At 40.6% G+C, this 18,556-nt stretch overlaps 1 protein-coding gene across 8 annotated transcripts in view; it reads right to left on the reverse strand.

Annotated features, from left to right (window-relative positions):
- Positions 1–18,556, reverse strand: part of myo9ab (myosin IXAb) — a 107,624-nt gene that overhangs the window by 52,363 nt on the left and 36,705 nt on the right. For all 8 annotated transcript variants that reach the window (XM_083546068.1, XM_083546066.1, XM_083546071.1 and 5 more), the window contains exon 2: positions 14,707–15,634. In XM_083546068.1, the coding sequence (XP_083402194.1) occupies positions 14,707–15,558 (852 nt within the window). In that variant the 5' untranslated portion in view covers positions 15,559–15,634. The remainder of the gene's footprint in view (positions 1–14,706; positions 15,635–18,556) is intronic.

The raw sequence follows: 18,556 nt of genomic DNA on the forward strand, positions 1-18,556 counted from the left end.
CTTGCATAAGGTCAGTCTTACCCTGAACTCACATGAGAAAGTTTTTTTTTTTTTACTTTTAACAAATTAAATTAATTAATGGTAATTAACAAGGTTGCGCTTTAAGTACCACTCTGAATAAGACTTGGCGGAGAAGAACGATGCTGATATTTATATATCACTGTTATAAAGGAACTATAGGTCAAATTAAGACAAAATGCCTAATAAGAAGAGGGGGCAATGTTTCATGACAGAAGCAGAGCACACTTTCTGTGTATACAGGAACAGCATGGTCCAAAGTGTGTTATACCGTACATTCCAGACAGCCAACTGCAAAAACGATTACACTGTTGAACGTTTTAATGAATAACACGTCGCGCATTTATAGTTCGATTCAATGTTATGGGATGTCAGAGAGACAAGTTAGATCCTGTTCTCATATAGACTTATCCTAACCAGACACTCTCTCTCTTTCTTCTTCTCTCTCTTTGTGTCTGTCTCTTTCTTAAAATGCAGCCCTTCATTTTACAAAGAAAACACTATGTGTAAATGCTGGGAAGTCTAAGTGTAAGTTCACTCTATAACATGTTAAATAATGTTTCACAGCAAAAACATAAAGGTATATCAAATCCAGCAGAAGATATGCGTTACATGGGTTGATCTTGAGTGTCCTGCTATAGAGTTCTGACCTCAACGCTACTGAAACATTTTGGAATAAATTAGAATGCTGCACCCCAGGCCTCCTCTACACAGATCTCCACAAACACACTCCAAAATCTGGTGGAACATCTTCCCAGAAGGGTGGAGTTCATAATAACAGCAGATGGCGACTAAATGTGGAATGGGATGCTCAAAAAGCACAAATCCTACGCTCAAGTGTCCACAAACATTTCTTTATATAGTGTACCACCTAAAGTTAAGTCAAATTCACCTACAGTATGTGGGTTATCACAGATTTTGCATTTCAGAAAAAAAGAAAAGTTCTGCATCAGCAAGATTGTGCTGATTGCGTCCCTCGCACACAAGGATCTGCGAGAGGAGGAATGAGGTGATGAAGTGAAGTGTTTATGAACTGCTGACAGATTTCAAGTTTAGCAGTGAAAACTGGAGAAGAGGTGAGCACAGACAGGGTGTAAACTAGTGGGAGTGTGTGTGTGTGTGTGTGTGTGTGTGTGTGTGTGTGTGTGTGTGTGTGTGTGTGTGTGTGTGTGTGTGTATATATCTATATATCTATATATATATATTAGAGAGAGAGAGAGAGAGAGAGAGAGAGAGAGAGAGAGAGAGAGAGAGAGAGAGAGAGAGAGAGAGAGAGAGAGAGAGAGAGAGATTCTGCTGACAGGGTGTGGGGCCGATTCGCACCAGGCAAAGAGAACAAATCAGCATCTAATTACAACAGCTAGAGCTGCAATGCAGTGCCAAGCAATATCACACCATGACACTGGGACAAAAAGCCTCATGAGTGTGTGTGTGTGTGTGTGTGTGTGTGTGTGTGTGTGTGTGTGTGTGTGTGTGTGTGTGAACATGTCCGAGTAGGTGTGGGATGTACGAATATCCATTTTATATTTCTGTGTTAATAAGGGTAATATATTATGATCAGATTTCAGCAGGATACGGCATCCCTTCTAACAGAACATACTGATGAATGGATTTCAGTGCCATTAGCTACAATGCAGATCTGCCCGTGAAACCTTCCTGTCTGCAAAATGTCCATATTTTATTGCTCACCGTACTAGCAGCAAAGCGAAAGAAAAACAAAAACCTGAGCAGTTCCTGAACCAAGCTGAATCATTACAGTAGACTACACATAGGTTTATATGTCAGTAATCCACTTGTTATCCATTTTGAGAACTGAGATGTTTAACTAAAATTTGTAGATGTCCAGCTACGTAAAAGTCCTTACTTACAAAAGTCTACAATTTAAATGACAAGGCACCATGGATCAAATATCTGGGGAAGAAAATGAACAAACAAACAAAATAAATAAATAAATAAATCGATCCTGTAACAAATGCAAATTATGATTTTCTTAATAAGAATAATTTTTTATATGTAAACAGGCAATATTTCCATCTAAACAAACGTTTTGAAACTAGGGGCCACAAACCCGTGTGGGTTTTACAAATGGGGTCACAAGAAAAAAAAATCTACACTTTCATTTTCCCAATTTACTTAAGATATATCTATATGTCAGAAATATCAAAGACAGGTTTTGTGTATTTTTTCTCTAAATCATACATCATATGGACAAATGTCCCCCATTTGTTGTTATAATGACCTCCACTCTTCTGGGAAGATGTTCCGCTAGAGTTTAGAGTGTGTGTGTGGAGATTTGTGTTCATTCAGCAACAATGGTTTTAGTAAAGTCAGGTACTGATGTAGGTGACGTGAGGAGGCCTGGGGTGCAGTCAGCGTTCCAGTTCTTCCCAAAGGTGTTTAATAGGGTTGAGGTCAGAGCTCTACAGCGGGCCATTGAAGATCTTTCATTCCAACCCATGTACACAATATTTTTGTGGAGCTCACTTGCACAGAGACATTGTGATGCTGGAACAGATTTGGGTCTCCTAGTGCATGTGAAGAGGAAATTGAATTCCCTGCAGGCATCTTATATAGTTGTATGGATTTGTGGTTAATGTTTGGGAAAGAACCACATATAGCTGGAAACGCCAGGTGTCCAAATACTTTTGTCCATCTAGTGTATTACAGAAGTCGAATTCATTCAGTTTAAATGAAGTGTACTATAAAAAAAAAAAAATAAACATTTGCTCATCCTTCTACCTCTAATAAACAAGCTAGTGCTGTGTTTTGCACAATCCCAAACTGTTCCACAACTCCATAATCTAACTCAACACGGTTTTCAATCAGTGTTTTGAGTACTAGTCTTCAAAAATTTCTAGATCGGTAAATACATAGGAATGTAAAGTCGCACAGCTCACGACGACAGTGTAAAAGTTAAAAAGGAAACCGAGCACCTCAGTGTATTTAAACTAAGTGTATTTAAACTATTTGACACAATTCTATCAGAAACCTGACTGTCAGGGGTGCTTTGTCAGGGCGGTGCCTTTTAGTGGATATCTATTTTAATCTTGCAGATGTACCGAAGATATGCGGGGAAATATTTGAACAATGCGGCTCCCGCCGTCGCCGCTTTTACATGTGCACGAAAAAAGTCATACGTCGAATACAAAACCAGAATCACTCCGCCGGTGAGCACAATTCCAACTAAACAGCGACATTAGAGCAAGGAATATTCCTTGTGTTTTCAGTCAGTTGTGCTCCTAAAACTGTTGCAGTAGGTCTAAATTAAAGATCTAAAACTAAAACTAAATAAACACAGTGGACAGGGCTTAGGATTGCTACGAATATTTCAAAAAGAAGTGCAGTTGCTTTAAAGAGGGAAAAAAAAATAAATGCATGGCTACGTTTAAAGTGGGGATGCTTTGTTTTGAAGTGGTGCTTCGTGTCACCAGCTTTGGCCAGCAGAGCCACAGACTGAACAGATGAGACATCTGTTTTAAAGTTGGAAAAAAAACACAAGCATCTCTAACAATGTAAAACTATCCATTACTTCCTTACACATTTTGCCGTCGGTTTTTTCCATCTATTTCGTACGACCAGTGTCACTTTTTTCTAATGTCTTGCTAATCAGATAAAATTAAACGTAAATAAATAAATAAATAAATAAATAAATAAATAAATAAATAAGAGACTGTGAAACTCTTTCACGTTCTAACAAAACATCTTTAGCCCTGTAGTCTTTGGCTGATGTGTTGCCTTCAGTTAAATAATTACCAAAATATGTGTCCGATCTTCTGCAGAAGCCTAAAACTAGAAATCTCTAAACTACAGCTATTGTCTTTCAAGCTGATTGCAATGCATATACGATCACGTGTATATATAAATATACGTAAATGTTTCTAAACAAGTTGGAAATGAGTTTCGTTTGATAAGCACACAGTAAGAAAAAAAGTCAGAATGATGAGATCCAAAAGGTTTATTTTCAACCAGAGTTATGGTTTCCTCTCTTTGCCTTGAACCCAATGGGAAAGGAGCTTCTGTTCCACATTTATTCAAGGAAGTGATAAAACTAACCAAACTAGCAATAAGGGTTCAGTGAAGGTTTACAGATGAAACGGGACATTAGGGTTTTAAACTGAAAGCACGTGACATTTCTGTCTGTAAAACGTCTGACAGACCTCTGCTTTGAGCTCTTAACTTATTAAGTTCCATTACATCACCAGATGGCATCTTTGAAGTCTTTGAATGCTGTGAATGTCTGTGTGTGTGTGTGTGTGTGTGTGTGTGTGTGTGTGTGTGTGTGTGTGTGTGTGTGTGTGGTCCACTCCAGATGAGGTCAAGGATGACACACGAGGAACATGACACATTTTTTTTTTTAGCAATTTACGAGCGCATCTAAAATTCTGATCTAATTTGCCGTTGTAAGTCGATCCCTTACTCTTTCAAATCCCCTGTGGAGCTGCTGTCGGTGCAGAGAGACGAAGAGAGAGGGAGAAAGAGAGGAAAAGGAACAATATGAGAAAAAAGAAGCTCGGGAAGAAATAAGAGAACACACACCCTGTGGGGAGAAAAGCATAATCCAACACACCCGCACTTGAGAAAAAAAAAAGCAAGAAAAAACAGAGGAACTTTTTTGATAATAATACTCATACTAATGATAACAAGAAAGCAGGCGGGCATCAGAGATTCATTAACAATTCATTAACAATAATCAACATTTATGCCATTTGGCATATGCCCTTATCCAAAGTGACACTTATACAATTATCTTTTTTAGACTAAAGTAGGTAAGTGATCTTGCTCAGGGGCCCAGCAGTAGCAGTTTAATGGTGCTGGGAATTGAACTCACAACCTTCTAAACAAAAAAAACAATGGGATTACCACTGAGCCACCACCTGCCCTAATCTAACTAATCTAAATTTAGTCTTACCTAATGACTTCATTTAGTATTTAATAAAAAAAGAAGGCTTTAGCATACTGCAATGAGGTTACAAATCTCCAGCTAATTAAATTTTTCCAACATTTAGACCGGACTGGATTCAACCAATCATTGTTTTACATTTGGAGAATATTTGGAGAAAAAAACAACTTCTCTTAACTCTGCTCATTCGGCTCTGCTTCGGCTGTCACTTTCGAAAGCCTGCCTTCCATTTACGAGCTGCTCACCATGAAAACCCAAATGTCTGAATATGAAACTGACTTTACCGCAGTGCAAATGTCGCAGCAGCGCCACTTATAGCCGGCTCACACGACGCAGACAGCAATATAGGCGATAGAACAAAAGCCATAATCAAGCTAATCCAAATTAAATCTTTAAAATATAATAAAAAAAGTGGCTCTATAAGTTTTAGGCCTCACCTCATGAGGAAAGATTTACACTCTGGATGCGATGCATTGTTACATTTTCTGTTACATTATGCCGATTAGCAAAGCAATGACAACAAAACCCCCTCCATTTTCCCTCCGATTGTTTTCAAGACCAAATATGGCTGACTTACAAATAAACAAGTTGTGGCCGTTTCTGAAACTGAACAAGGCAGCAGGCAATATTTCTTTTATTATCTCTGAACTGAAACCTGGAAATGAAACCATGGGCTGGTCGTGTTTATTGGGGCTCCTCAAACACTTAGGCCCAGCGAATATCTAATATCTAAAGCACTCATCATCACTGTCACTGGGTAAACCCCTCACACAGTCCTGGATTACTGATTGCAGTGATAGGTGATCATTTACATTCAGATTTAAGTCCAAAGAGCCTGAAACATGATCTCTTCTGAGTTCTAGCGAATAGCAGAGAAGAATGTAGTGTGCTGGTTGCTGCTCTGCTTCCAGTTTGCAGTAATCCTTGTCCTGAGTAGTGTTTTATCCCAGCCTGTTCCAAAGGCGAGAGAATGACACCATGACCGAGGGGATTGGTGATATCATTCGCAGCCTGTGCGGACCCACAAATTGGCCAGGGGGGCAGGGATCAGGGATTAGTTTACTAGAAAATGACAGAAAGGACGTGGGTGTGTATAATACAGAGAGCAGATGTTAGAACAGAACAAAAAAAGAAAAAGAAAAAAAAGATCAAGTGTAGGAGGATTATCCAGCGTCAGATCACGATGCTTAGACAAGATCGGGGAAAAAACCCATGACAAAATGAGAAAACAAATGTTAGTGGAGAGCCAAGATGTGGGTGTGTGTGTGGGGGGGGGGGGGGCTCACAAACGTAAACGATTGTTTACTTTCTGCCTGAAGTACAGCTCTGAATTTGTACAGCGCTCAGAAAAGCTTGTGCTTGTCCAAAAACCCAGCATGGTGGAACGCTTTTCTGGCATCTTCTGAGGTTCTTCTCAACATAAACACACATCTCTTAAAGGTTAACGGAGTGCACCGATGGGTTGGGGCTGAGGGGCACACGGAGAAAGAAAAGACACGCTCGTATGCGTAGAGTCGTTCTGCACCTGGAGACACTTGCACACCTATTCTCTCTCTCTGTGCACGTCTCACCTTTACGCCCGTGCTGTTTGGCAGATGCTTTTATACAAAGTTCAAAAGCCAGCCAGCACAGGGGCCTACAGGTACCTGCATGCTAAGGCATCTAGGCGCCAGTATACGAATTGCGAGTTTTAATGCTGGTCTCCTTGTGTCTTTAAAGAAAGACTGGTCAAGCTGAACTGTACTGTGTAGGATACGGCTGTTGAGCCACAGGGAGGTTTTTCACTTTCATGTGGACGTGTTTGTGCAGTAAGATATGAAGCTTGTGGCATAAACAGACCATGATGCATTTAGAGCGGTTATTATTGACATGCTGATGGTGCTGGTATTTCTGCCTTTTTTTGGTTTCTCTGTGGGCTTAAGCTACACCCACATCAGGTCTTCATGTGTTCAAACATTTAATCACGGATACAAATATTTGGGGAACAAAAAATACACAAACATTGACTCTTCCGTTGTGTTACACCCTTAACGCTGAAGGTGCGTCTCAGTCGGCTTCCTCGTTCAGTAGTCAGGGCAATGATTAGAGAGTCGACTTTAATAAAGGTTATCTCGATATTTATTTATGAATATTTATTGCGTAAAATAAAGCTAATGCATTTATATGGGGGTGCTATCAAAAAGCTTAGAGACTAGTTTTGTCACAGGGAGCACCAAACCTTCATAAGTGAAAGTGCCAAAAGACAGCGTCCTGTGTAGATCCTGGTGCTATTCTGACGTTACCATGACCACAACCCTTGTCACTGACCCCTCCTCGCACGTGAGTTTCTCACCGGAAACAACATGATGTCACATCTGCACCCACTCTACTTCTAACATTTAAAACATGAATATTTCACATTCTTGGGCTTATACAGGGACTGATGAGGAAGTTAGAAGGTTCATCCTGCCTGTTCATCATGATAAATCTCGCTGGTGAGATTTTACACCACAAATACGTAGTCAAATCACATCAAATACGTGTCATCAGTGGACCAATATGAATTAAGTTAGGGTCCCGAACTAATGAACGAGTGTACACAATTATTCTCACTCACAATAAAAAAAAAAAAAAATACAGAGCAAACTAGGATGCATGTGAGCCCTAAACCCAGTGGTTCACGCAGGGTGTCCATGCAGAAAAAAATCACAACTCTTCTTTAATTAAAGTGAGTACATTTATCTCTTGGGCCTTTCAAGCCTAAATAGATAAAACGAGTCCCTCTAAAACATCTATATATATATAAATAAATATTGCTGTGCATATGATAAACAAGCCATATTCTTATATAGTTCAGTGATGTTCATAAAGTATATTCTTACTTAGGGGTCCTATAAAAGTGCAAAGCCTCAGGTTTACGGGTTCTGGTTGAAGACTGGAGGTAGCAAATTAGGTAGCAAATAAACTATACAATAAATAGTAGAATTAGATTAAAAAAAACAGACAAAGCTATATATAAATTCTGCATAGAATACAAAATCTCCCCAGGCTTTCATCACACATGAGTACTGCAACACACACATACACACACACACACACACACACACACACACACACACACACACACACACACACACACACACACACACACACACACACAAACAGACACACACACAGACACACATGGCCATATTATGTCAACTGTTTATTTCAAACAGAAGATCCTATAATGTACACACACTCACACACACACACACACACACACACACCCCTGAAGCCATCCATCTAAAGTTTGAGATACAATGCTGTCCCAGAGGACTCGGATAGCTGAGTGACAAGTGGATTTGAACCATCTGTTCAGTGCCCCCACTGCACTAACAGGCTGGGAATAATAACCAAAGAGAAAGCAATAAAGAAGAAACAATGCCTTAATTTAATACAGAAATCCTTCGCAAAAAGTGAAAAACAAAAAAAAAACCCACACAAATAAACAATGGTTTTAAATCCTTGTGGTAAGACTGTTCAAACATATTCTATTAAAGATGTTTTGCACTTTTTTAATAGAAATAATATTAAAAAAAGCTACAGAAACAAAACATTCAATGCAGCATATAACAAAAAAACAAAAAAAAAACAAAAAAACAAACACTCAGATCATTAAAACTATTCAGGTGAAGTCAGTCACCCTGCTATGAAATCTACAGCTGAACATTAGAAAGTAATGGAAGTGCAGCATGAACCCAGCTGTATTTTCAATGGAATGAAATGGATCTGTTGATAGGAGTTAAACACATCTTTCCTTCCTCTGTTACTGAGTTGAGATTAAATCATTAGATGCTCCAGGCCACATCTCAGACCATAGAGAACTGTGCCCACCATCAAGCTGCTGAGTCATACTGACCATGGACGTTTTTGGACTCACAGAAAGAACTCGAGGGGGGATTCCTTGAATGATGAATGCTTTGTGTTTGTGTGTGTGTATATATATATATATATATATATATATATATATATATATATATATATATATATATATATATATATATATATATATATATATATATATATATATATATTATTTATTTATTTATTTATTTATATACAAGGTGGTATCAAAAAGCTTCGAAAACTAATGGTACTAACTTATGCTACCGAGACGTTTCACATGACATATGTCTGATATACGGCAATGCTGCAATTAGTCGTTTGAGATGTTTTGAGTTGCTTCAATAGCAGAACATCACGGGAAGAAGATGAGTTCAGGAAGACCTTTAACAAGCTAAACCCCAAAAAAAACAACTTGTATGTATGTATGTATGTATGTATGTATGTATGTATGTATGTGTATATATATATATATATATATATATATATATATATATATATATATATATATATATATATATATATATATTAGGGGTTTAATGGTACACAAAGTTCATGGTATATAAATAAAATAGAATAAATTTAATTAATGCAATACACTTTTTTTTTTACATTTATTAAAATTTAATAATTCATTTTTAAAAATCAAAATTGGGACAAATTCAACTGATTCGATAAAATTAAATAAATAGAAAAATTTAACTACACAAAACAAATATTATTTCCGCTACAGAACCATCCTCTGCTAGATGCAACCTTTAAGGAGGAGTAGTAGCTCAGTGGTTTAGGTGCTGATCGAAAGGTTGGTGGTTCAAGCCCTGGTATCGCCAAGCTGCGACTCTTAGGCCCTTGAGCAAGGCCCTTAACCCTCTGTGCTCCAGGGGTGCTGTATCTTGGCCGACCCTGAGCTCTAAGCAAGCTGGGATATGCGAAGAACGAATTTCACTGTGCTGTAATGTGTATGTTACAAATAAAAACTATTCCAAGTGTGAGTAGCCACAGTGACACTGCGCTAACTAAATGATAATAAAAATAATACACTCAAAGTGCAAGCCACTTAATACGTTTGTAATACTCAGATTTTAATTATGTTCTGCACGTAAAAAAAAAAAAGGATTGCATTCGGTATATGCGTGTACTGAGCCGAAAGCCCTGTACCGAAAAATTCCGGTTACACCCAAATATATACCGTAATTTCCGGACTATTAAGCGCACCCATATATAAGCCGCACCCACTGAATTTGACAAAGATTTTTATTTTGAACATAAATAAGCCGCACCTGTGTATAAGCCGCACTACACTGAAACTAATATACTTTACACAGGCTTTATTAAAAGACAGTGTCTGTTACACTGTGTAAGGGGCGAAATATGTTGTGGCTTCTTTAAGAGCAAAGCGGCATTTTGGGAATACCCTGGCACTGCATTTTTCCGGTTAAATTAAAAAGCACGAGTTTTGGAAACCTGTCTGTGCTTATATGATTTCTGTTGCAACTGGAGTTAGTGAGCTCTCCCTTCACCCAGACTCAACACGTTACAACGGCTTGTATCTAAACAGTAGCCTACCAAGAAAGTCATTGTTCACTGTCTTCCTCCTTCCTTTCACAACCTTTTCTCTCTGGAGTTTATCTTTTGGCATCGTCGTGCGTTTAAAAATCTCCATCTGTGAAGCTTTTCTTCCGATGCTGTGCAGCTCAGAACACAGGTGAGGTGCATTTTTGCGTTTCCGTTTGGAAATTTCATTGGTCTAATGTTATGGGGTTCAGTTTTTTGGCTTGAAGTTTGTGAAACCGTGAAAAACCCAGGAAAAAATCCATAAATTAGCCGCTTCGTTGTTTAAGCCGCAGGGTTCAAAACGTGGGAAAAAAGTAGCGGCTTATAGTCCGGAAAATACGATATATATATATATATATATATATATATATATATATATATATATATATATATATATATATATATATATATATTACATGTACAGAGAGAAAGAGAGGGAGAGAGGGAGAAAGAGTATACAATGTCAACAAAATACAATGTCTAGTCGGAAAACCACAAAACTGTTTGGAGGATTAAAACACACATTCGTTCAAATGAATCATCAGGACACGAACAGTCTCCAAAATAAAACTCGTCTGCCCTTCCTGTAAAGCAGTTGATAGATTATTCCAGTCAGCTCTATAATACTCCCAGACAGAGATATTCAACTGGTCCTGAGGTTAAACCAAGATCAGATTACCCATTAGAGTTATTACTGCCACAAAGTCCTGTGGTAGAGGACTTTTATAGAAACTAATGATTACTGGAATTAAATCAGCTCTAAACTGCCAGTTAGATCTTACAGCAGGAATGATGTCATGCTAATGGTAGCAAGTGTTTGTGTGTATACATATTACCTAAGTTCAGCCCTCCCTCCATCCGTGTATCTGTTCATTGAATTGCTCATATTCGGAAAACGCTTTATCCTGGAAAGGACCGTGATCGATGTTTATGCTAGCTTACTGGGAGAAAGACCGAAATAAATCCAGGATGAAGCTATTTTTAAGTCGAGAGGAAAGTAAAAGCTTGAAGATGAGAGTGAGATGGAAACGACAGTGTGGTTGAGTTTTTCCAGGGCCTCAGGTACCTTCTCCCTCGCAAGATGTCTAATGATAGTTGGAGCGTTTGTCGGTTTGAACACGAGGTAATCTCCAGTGATGTGTTTTGGTGAAAGAAAGCGAGAGGCTCGGGGAGAAAACATCAGCGTGTCAGGCTGACGGACCACAGGCGCATTGTTTTCTCTGGAGTGAAACGTCAGCAAAATTAAACCAGTGAGAAGCACAAGAGTCATGTCAGGGCAAAATGAAAAGATCTACCACTCTCTCTGTCAACTCTCTCTCTTACACACACACAGAGTGAGTCTAGGGCACAGCAATGCACAAGACAGCCAAGATTTGATCCATTTTCCCAGAATTAAGCATAATACCAATGAAAATAATAACATTTATAATTTGTCTTTCCATTCGCCCAAAATAACACACTCGCTCACACACACACACACACACACACACACACACACACACACACACACACACACACACACACACACACACACACACACACGCCTTAGTGAGATACTTTTCTGTTATGCCTTAACCAAAAACTTTAACCTTATTCTCAACAACCCAAAGGAAATACACTATATGTGCCAAAAAGTATGTGGACGCCTGACCATCACACCCTGTGTTTCTTCCCCATATTTGGAAGCACACAGTTGTATAGAGTGTCTTTGTATGCTGTAGCATTACAACTTCCCTTCCCTGTGCACAAACTGAGCACCATGGATAGACTTTAGTGTTAGTCCTTAAGCCCCTGAACACCTTTGTGATGTGCTGCAACAAAGATTTCGTGCCAGAGCTCCTCACATAGCATCTGACTTCACTAATGCTCTCGTGGCTGAATAAACACTAATCCCCACAGCCTTCCCAAACGAGTGGAGGTTACTGTAACAGGGAAAAAAGGAAGTGTTTTAGAATAGAAACATTTGGGAGTGATGGTCAGGTGTCTACTTAGTTATATATCATTATACAATTAATGTAGTTCAACAGTTTTAACGAAAAAAGCAACGTTTTTCTTCACTGTGACACCAAATGTCTGTGGTGTATTACATTTACAATAACCTTTATTGCCTAACTTTTTTCCAATGCAACTAAGCAGGGTCGAGTTATTAGTCTTGCTTAAGGACCCAACAGTGGCAGCTTGGTGGTTCCGGGACTTTAAATCACAACCTTCCAAAGCCAAATCCACTGACTTGAGTATTGGGTCTCATGGTGTCAACTGGTGCTATTTTGACCATGTGCTTTACCTTGTCTGCGATTTCATCACGGACAGAAAGTTAGAACAAAGAACAAAAGTGAAATTTCTGCATGAAACTGGGACACAGAGACGTTTGACATGACATGCTGCGGCGATGCTGCGGAGTCGCTCGAGGTGTTTCGAGCGGCTTCAAGAGCAGAAAAACATCACTGAAAGACGACGAAAAGGCAGGAAAACCTTCAACGAGCTTGTGCATGTTGATCGTCGGAAAACAATCCACATGATCTCACTTCCCCACCCGCCAGATTTGACTCGTGAGCACTTTGTCCTCTTCCCGATGATGAAGATGCAGCTCAAAGGTCAACGTTTTGACACCATTGCGAAGATCCAGCGCGAATCGAAGAAGGTGCTTGACATGCTTTGCAAAGAAGGCTTCGCGGACACGTTTCAGAAGCGGCAGGAACGAAGGGAGCTCTGTATTGCTGTTTAATGGGACTAGTTTGAAGGTGATAGTGTGTAACCATGGATAAATAAAGTCCTTTCCTTTAAACGGAGCAAGCCTTGAACCTTTCTGACACTACCTTGTACAAATAGAGCACAAATGAGCACAAAACAACAGCTGTATCAAGCTAAAGTGAGTACTGGTATGAGAACATATCTGAGTTTGCATATTTGTCCAGGTTTCCTAACTGGAAACTGAAATGTTTCATTATTCATATGTGCCAAAAAAAAAAAGAGGTTCGCTTGACATTTATTACTAAATAAAATGGACAATAAGGTTGGAAATCGGGGTTGTCATATCCTCGACTACGTATATATATGTCCCTGATTTAAGTTACAGGATTTGTATCATTATATCAGTCCCTTAGGCTGGCTTGCTGCTGGGTTCGTACACGCCCCTCCTCCGGGTGATGGATGGCTTAGTCACTCCGAGCCTGTGTGGAATGCCTCTCCAGCAGCTTGACGCTGGCTAGGCTCCTCTCCCCTCATCTCTGCGAACACTCTCTCAGCTGTACGTTACAGGTCTGGATCTGTCACTGCTGGCCAGCTGGCCCTTTCCAAGACCTAATGCTTGAGAAAAACCTTACATTTTAATTGCTCAGCCTGTCTGGAATGTATTAAACCATCTGCTATTATCCGCACACACTTAAAAAAGAGGATCCTGACGTGCGGTTTAACTATTAAATCCTACACTATTCTACAGTTAAACACTTAGGAATGGAACTGAAGTTACTCTTTGGATTATTTATACACATGGCTCAGTCAGAGCAGAATAACAAAAGGCTCAGCAGCTAATGTGCATGTGCATTATGGAATATGAGTAAAATATCATAAGTATTGATTTTTGCGCCATCCAGAGTTGTAAGAGCCTCTCGCACACACACACACACACACACACACACACACACACACACACACACAAGCAGGAAACTGCTCACACTAGCAACAGAAATTCTCAGCCAATCAGGCAAACATGCAGCCTGCACAAGCAGCCAATCAGGTTGCTCAGAAATGAAGACTGACTCTCACAGCTGTATCATGCTGGGAATTCAGTCTGTTCTGAATCTGGGTTTGGTTCCTTCCCAAAGAACACAGGGTGATATCTGTGTGTATACTTGAAACAGCTGGACCCGTGACTGTCTGCCTTAGCCCGAAGGGCATCGGTAGCTTCCGCGGAGACAGCTGCATGTCCTTGTGGTTGAATTGTGCTTAAGGATTAGCCAGTCGTATGACATCAGCACCGAAACCCACTAAACTGATATATTTCTCTAAGCATTCCTGCACCGAGGAGAAACACTGGGACCTGGAAATCTGATTGCAAATCCGAAACAATGTGCTTTCGATTGAAACAGATTGAGCTCAGTTTCAAAACATGGACTGCATCTGACATGCTGGCTGGCAAACATATTGCACACAGAGCCTTGCTTCTGTTAGAAGTATTCTTTTTCTTGCTACAAAACAACAAAGTCTTTCATAATCAACACAATAACACAATTGTTTTTCCCCAAAATCCGTTATAGGGAGAGTGTGTGAGAAATGTCGGAGACTCCTGATAACCCTGGTGTATTTAGTTATTCATTTTGTGTGTCTCAAATGTTGCTTTTCTTCAAGCACTTGTCTTTGCATACGCTTACCTCTAGTACGGGTCCGGCTCCTAGTATGATCTGCTCGACTCCACTTGCGAAACCTTTTTGGCTGAGTGCAGTGAGATGATGGATCAGAAAGTTGGTGCTCTGCGTCTTCCCTGAGCCACTCTCGCCCGATATGACGATACACTGATTCCTGCGCCTCTGCAGCATGGCATGGTATGCAGCATCAGCTATGGCGTAGATGTGCGGCTCCAGCTTGCCCAGCTGGTGGTTATCGTACATCTTGACATATTTTGGGTTATAGATCGGGAGGAACTTGAAAGGGTTGATCACTATCAGGATACCGCCGGAATAAGTGTAGATTTTTTCCTGCTTGAAACGCGAGCGCAGGTTTTCGAGTAGGGTCTTCTCGTTCAGGTCCGGCAGAGTGCAGAGATCGGCGGCGTGCCGTCCGGCAGGGGGCTGAGGGAGAAGGCCACGCTCTACCATCCGCCTCCTCTCCTCGGTCACCCGCAGCCACATCTGAACATTGCCATAGTGTATGGAGCCGTCCAGGTTCTTCTCGCGCAGCAGGAAGCGATAGTCGTCGCTGCTGAATCGGTTCTCCAGGGCTGTGCGCGGCCACAGCATCATGCGCTGCACAGGGCAGTCACTTGGGTTCAAAATCCATTCCTCGCCACCAAACTCCTTCACCTCGGCCAGTACGTAGAGGCGTGTGCGGTCCAGCCGCAGACGCTCGATTACCTGCTCGATTACCTCAGCGGCCGATGTGACCTTGTGGGCCAACACGGGGCAGTAGACGGTGCCCTCGGCCAAGGCGCCCGGGTACACGCGCACGGTGAACTCCGAGTCTTCGAGGCGCCGGCGGTGCCCTCCAGCACCATGGCAGCTCATCATTGAGCAGCAGATCCCATCGGCGTCCGGCTCTGCACCTCCTGCACACAGCTTCGGGGGAGGAGTCAAGACATTCCAGCTGTACGCAGAAACGGCAAGGCACAGTTGTTAGAATCCATATACATTAATATGCACAAATAAACATTTAGTTAAATCAGTATCCTGACAAGTTCTCAAATGGTACTCTTTATTTTTAACAGTTCTGTCACTCAAATAACACAATGCCTGATAAACTACTAATGAACTTGTCATACAATATATTGGCAAAAGTTTGCGGACACTTGGTCATAACTATGGTATGTGCCTTGTGTTGCACACGGAGGTTAGTAAAGTCAGGGACAAATGTAGAAAAGGCCTGGGGTTCAGTCAGTGTTCCAATTCATCTTAAAGGTGTTCAGCAGGGTTATGATCTGTGCTCTCAAGATCTTCTTCAAACCATGTAAAGCATTTCTTTATAGAGCTCGCTTTGTGCACAGGAGCATTGCCATGCTGAAACAGGTTTGGGTTTCCAAGTTCTAGTGATCTCCTATAAAATTGTGTGTCTCCAGGTTTGTGGTAACAGTTTGGAGAAAAAAAAACACATATGGTGGGAAAGGTCAGGTGTCCCAATACTTGTGTTCATATAGTGTATGTCCGCTGTCCTAGTTACACAAGATGGAACTAAAAAGACATTTTGATAAACCGAGTGTGACAGATATACCACAATTGAGGCGTGCGCACGGGATATAAGCGACCTCCTGCCAAGTTCAACAACTGCCATGGTCTACACAGTAGCGACTGTTTTTATGGAAACAATGCTTTAATTCAGACGCTTCCTGCTGATCTTAAGCCTGAGGATGCCCATTCATAAACTAAAAGCTGCTTCATGCAGTACAACAGCACTGAGTTTGCCTTGTCTTAATAAAAAATCCTATCCATACAACATGGTTGCTGCACAATATGAGAAAATTACTGTCGCAGATCCCGGGCTATAAACTAATAAAAGCATTCCACGTTTTCCTGACAGTAAACAATCTTGTAAAGTGACCAAGCTGATTTCACTAACAAAGCGCTGCGAATGCTATTTTAATAACAACTTGTACAGCTGAGACCACGTTTTTTTTCTTTCCGTGACACAGACAAAGACACAGCATGTCCTGTTTCTCATGCAGAACATGCAAAGTCAGATGCAACACTGATAAAGATGCAGTGAGATTCCATCCCTACCTGCCTGTCAAAAAAAAGTACTAAAAGCCTAAAAACATCTTCTTTGATAAATGACCTGCAACTATTTCAATTAATGATCAAATGTGAAATCTAAATGAGCATAATTCCCCTTAGCTTTATCTTTATAAAATCTGAAGACAAATCATTTCTCAATTCTGTTTACATATGCAATCAGCTGTCTGGAGAAGCACCAGGACTTGCAGGTGTAAAGAAACCAGTGAGACATTCTGAAACACATGTATTCTGCCTCCTTATTGTCTTCATGTCTTGAGTTTCCTCAACAGCAAGTCTGAACTTATTAATCTAAGTGCACGGTACAACAGATGACTAATTATTTTTAATCCATATCTGAGCAGTGCTGCCGACTGCCTGTGTCTGAGCCAAATGAGTCATCTGGTTCAACTGGCATTTGACTCATTTGATTGAAAGACTGGAAACAAAAAAAACCCTACAATAAACATAAAAGACCGTGAGTTACAAAAACATTGGGGAGAGAGAAGAAAAGGCATGAGCACATTGGATAAACAACGCTATTCAAAGTAGTGTTTGGGCTCTTTCTCTTTCCATCAAGCTCTGGTCAGTGCCTTGTGTAGGTCCCACAGCTGGAATTATACACTTTATGAACAAAAGTAATGGGACACCTGACTTATCCAGCCATGTTCAAGCCAAAAACTCAAAGGCAAAAAAAAAATAAAACATGCCCTGGCACATCCATAAAGGTGATCGATCTAGTAAAAGGATAGTAAAAGGACCTAAACCTCGAATGGGATGCCAATCCATTTTGTTTTACTATGTACAAATACAGCAACCGGAAATAACATTATGACCACCTGCCTAATATTGTGTTGGTCCCCCTTTTGCTGCCCAAACAGTCCTGACCCATCGAGCATAAAAAGCATTAACTTCTACAGCAATTTAAGCTACAGGAGCTCGTCTGTTGGATCGGACTACATGGGGCAGACTTTGCTCCCCACGTGCATCAATGTGCCTTGACAGCCCATGACCCCGTCCCCGATTCAACACTGTTCCTTTCACTTTTGATAGTCATTCATGCTGGAAGACATTAAGAATATCTAGTCAACTGACTGGAATGAGAGAAGAAACTGGAGAGCACAGATAAAACCCTTGCAGACTCACCCCAAGGGTGGCCTGAGCATTAAATCCCTGTGAGACACAATCTGCAGTGTTAAACAAGCCTTCAGCATGTATGTGTCACTCTATGTGTTCATTGTAGTTTTATTTTTAATGTTCGACCCCTTTACGGTTTGTCTCACCCCTTTGAGGGCTTCTTAGGGGCTTTTCTTTAACATCCCCTTTTAGAAAGAATCTGCCCTTTGAACCTGCCATCACTTGATTAGTGGAGAATTATGGGAATACGCAAGCAGAGAATCACCGCAAAGTCGCTGGTTTTAAAATTCCGAAGGGTCATCAAAGAATTTCAGAGCCTTGACATGAAGACATATGGCTGCTCTCTAAACATGTTTGCACAGTTCTTCATGCTTCGAGCAAATTATTAACAAACACTCGTGGTGGCGGACAGACCCTTCAGATTGAAGCGGTTCTTGTCCAATCAAGAAACCCGGAGTCTGCTTTTCATTATAAGCAAAAGAGCATCTGTGAGGATGATCTCTAAAAAGACATCCTGTACATGACTTTGTTCCTCCGAAAAAGAGCGAACGAAATGAAAGCCGAAGTCAAAGGGCAACAGGAAAGCGGTAAGACGTTCATCGGGCGGTGCGAGATAATGGTTCGTGTAAGGCGAGAGGTCAAGTTATAGTTTGCTGCAGGGGAATGC

This window comes from Silurus aristotelis (genome assembly GCF_946808225.1).
Source record: "Silurus aristotelis genome assembly, chromosome: 7".
Classification (NCBI taxonomy): Eukaryota; Metazoa; Chordata; class Actinopteri; order Siluriformes; family Siluridae; genus Silurus; species Silurus aristotelis.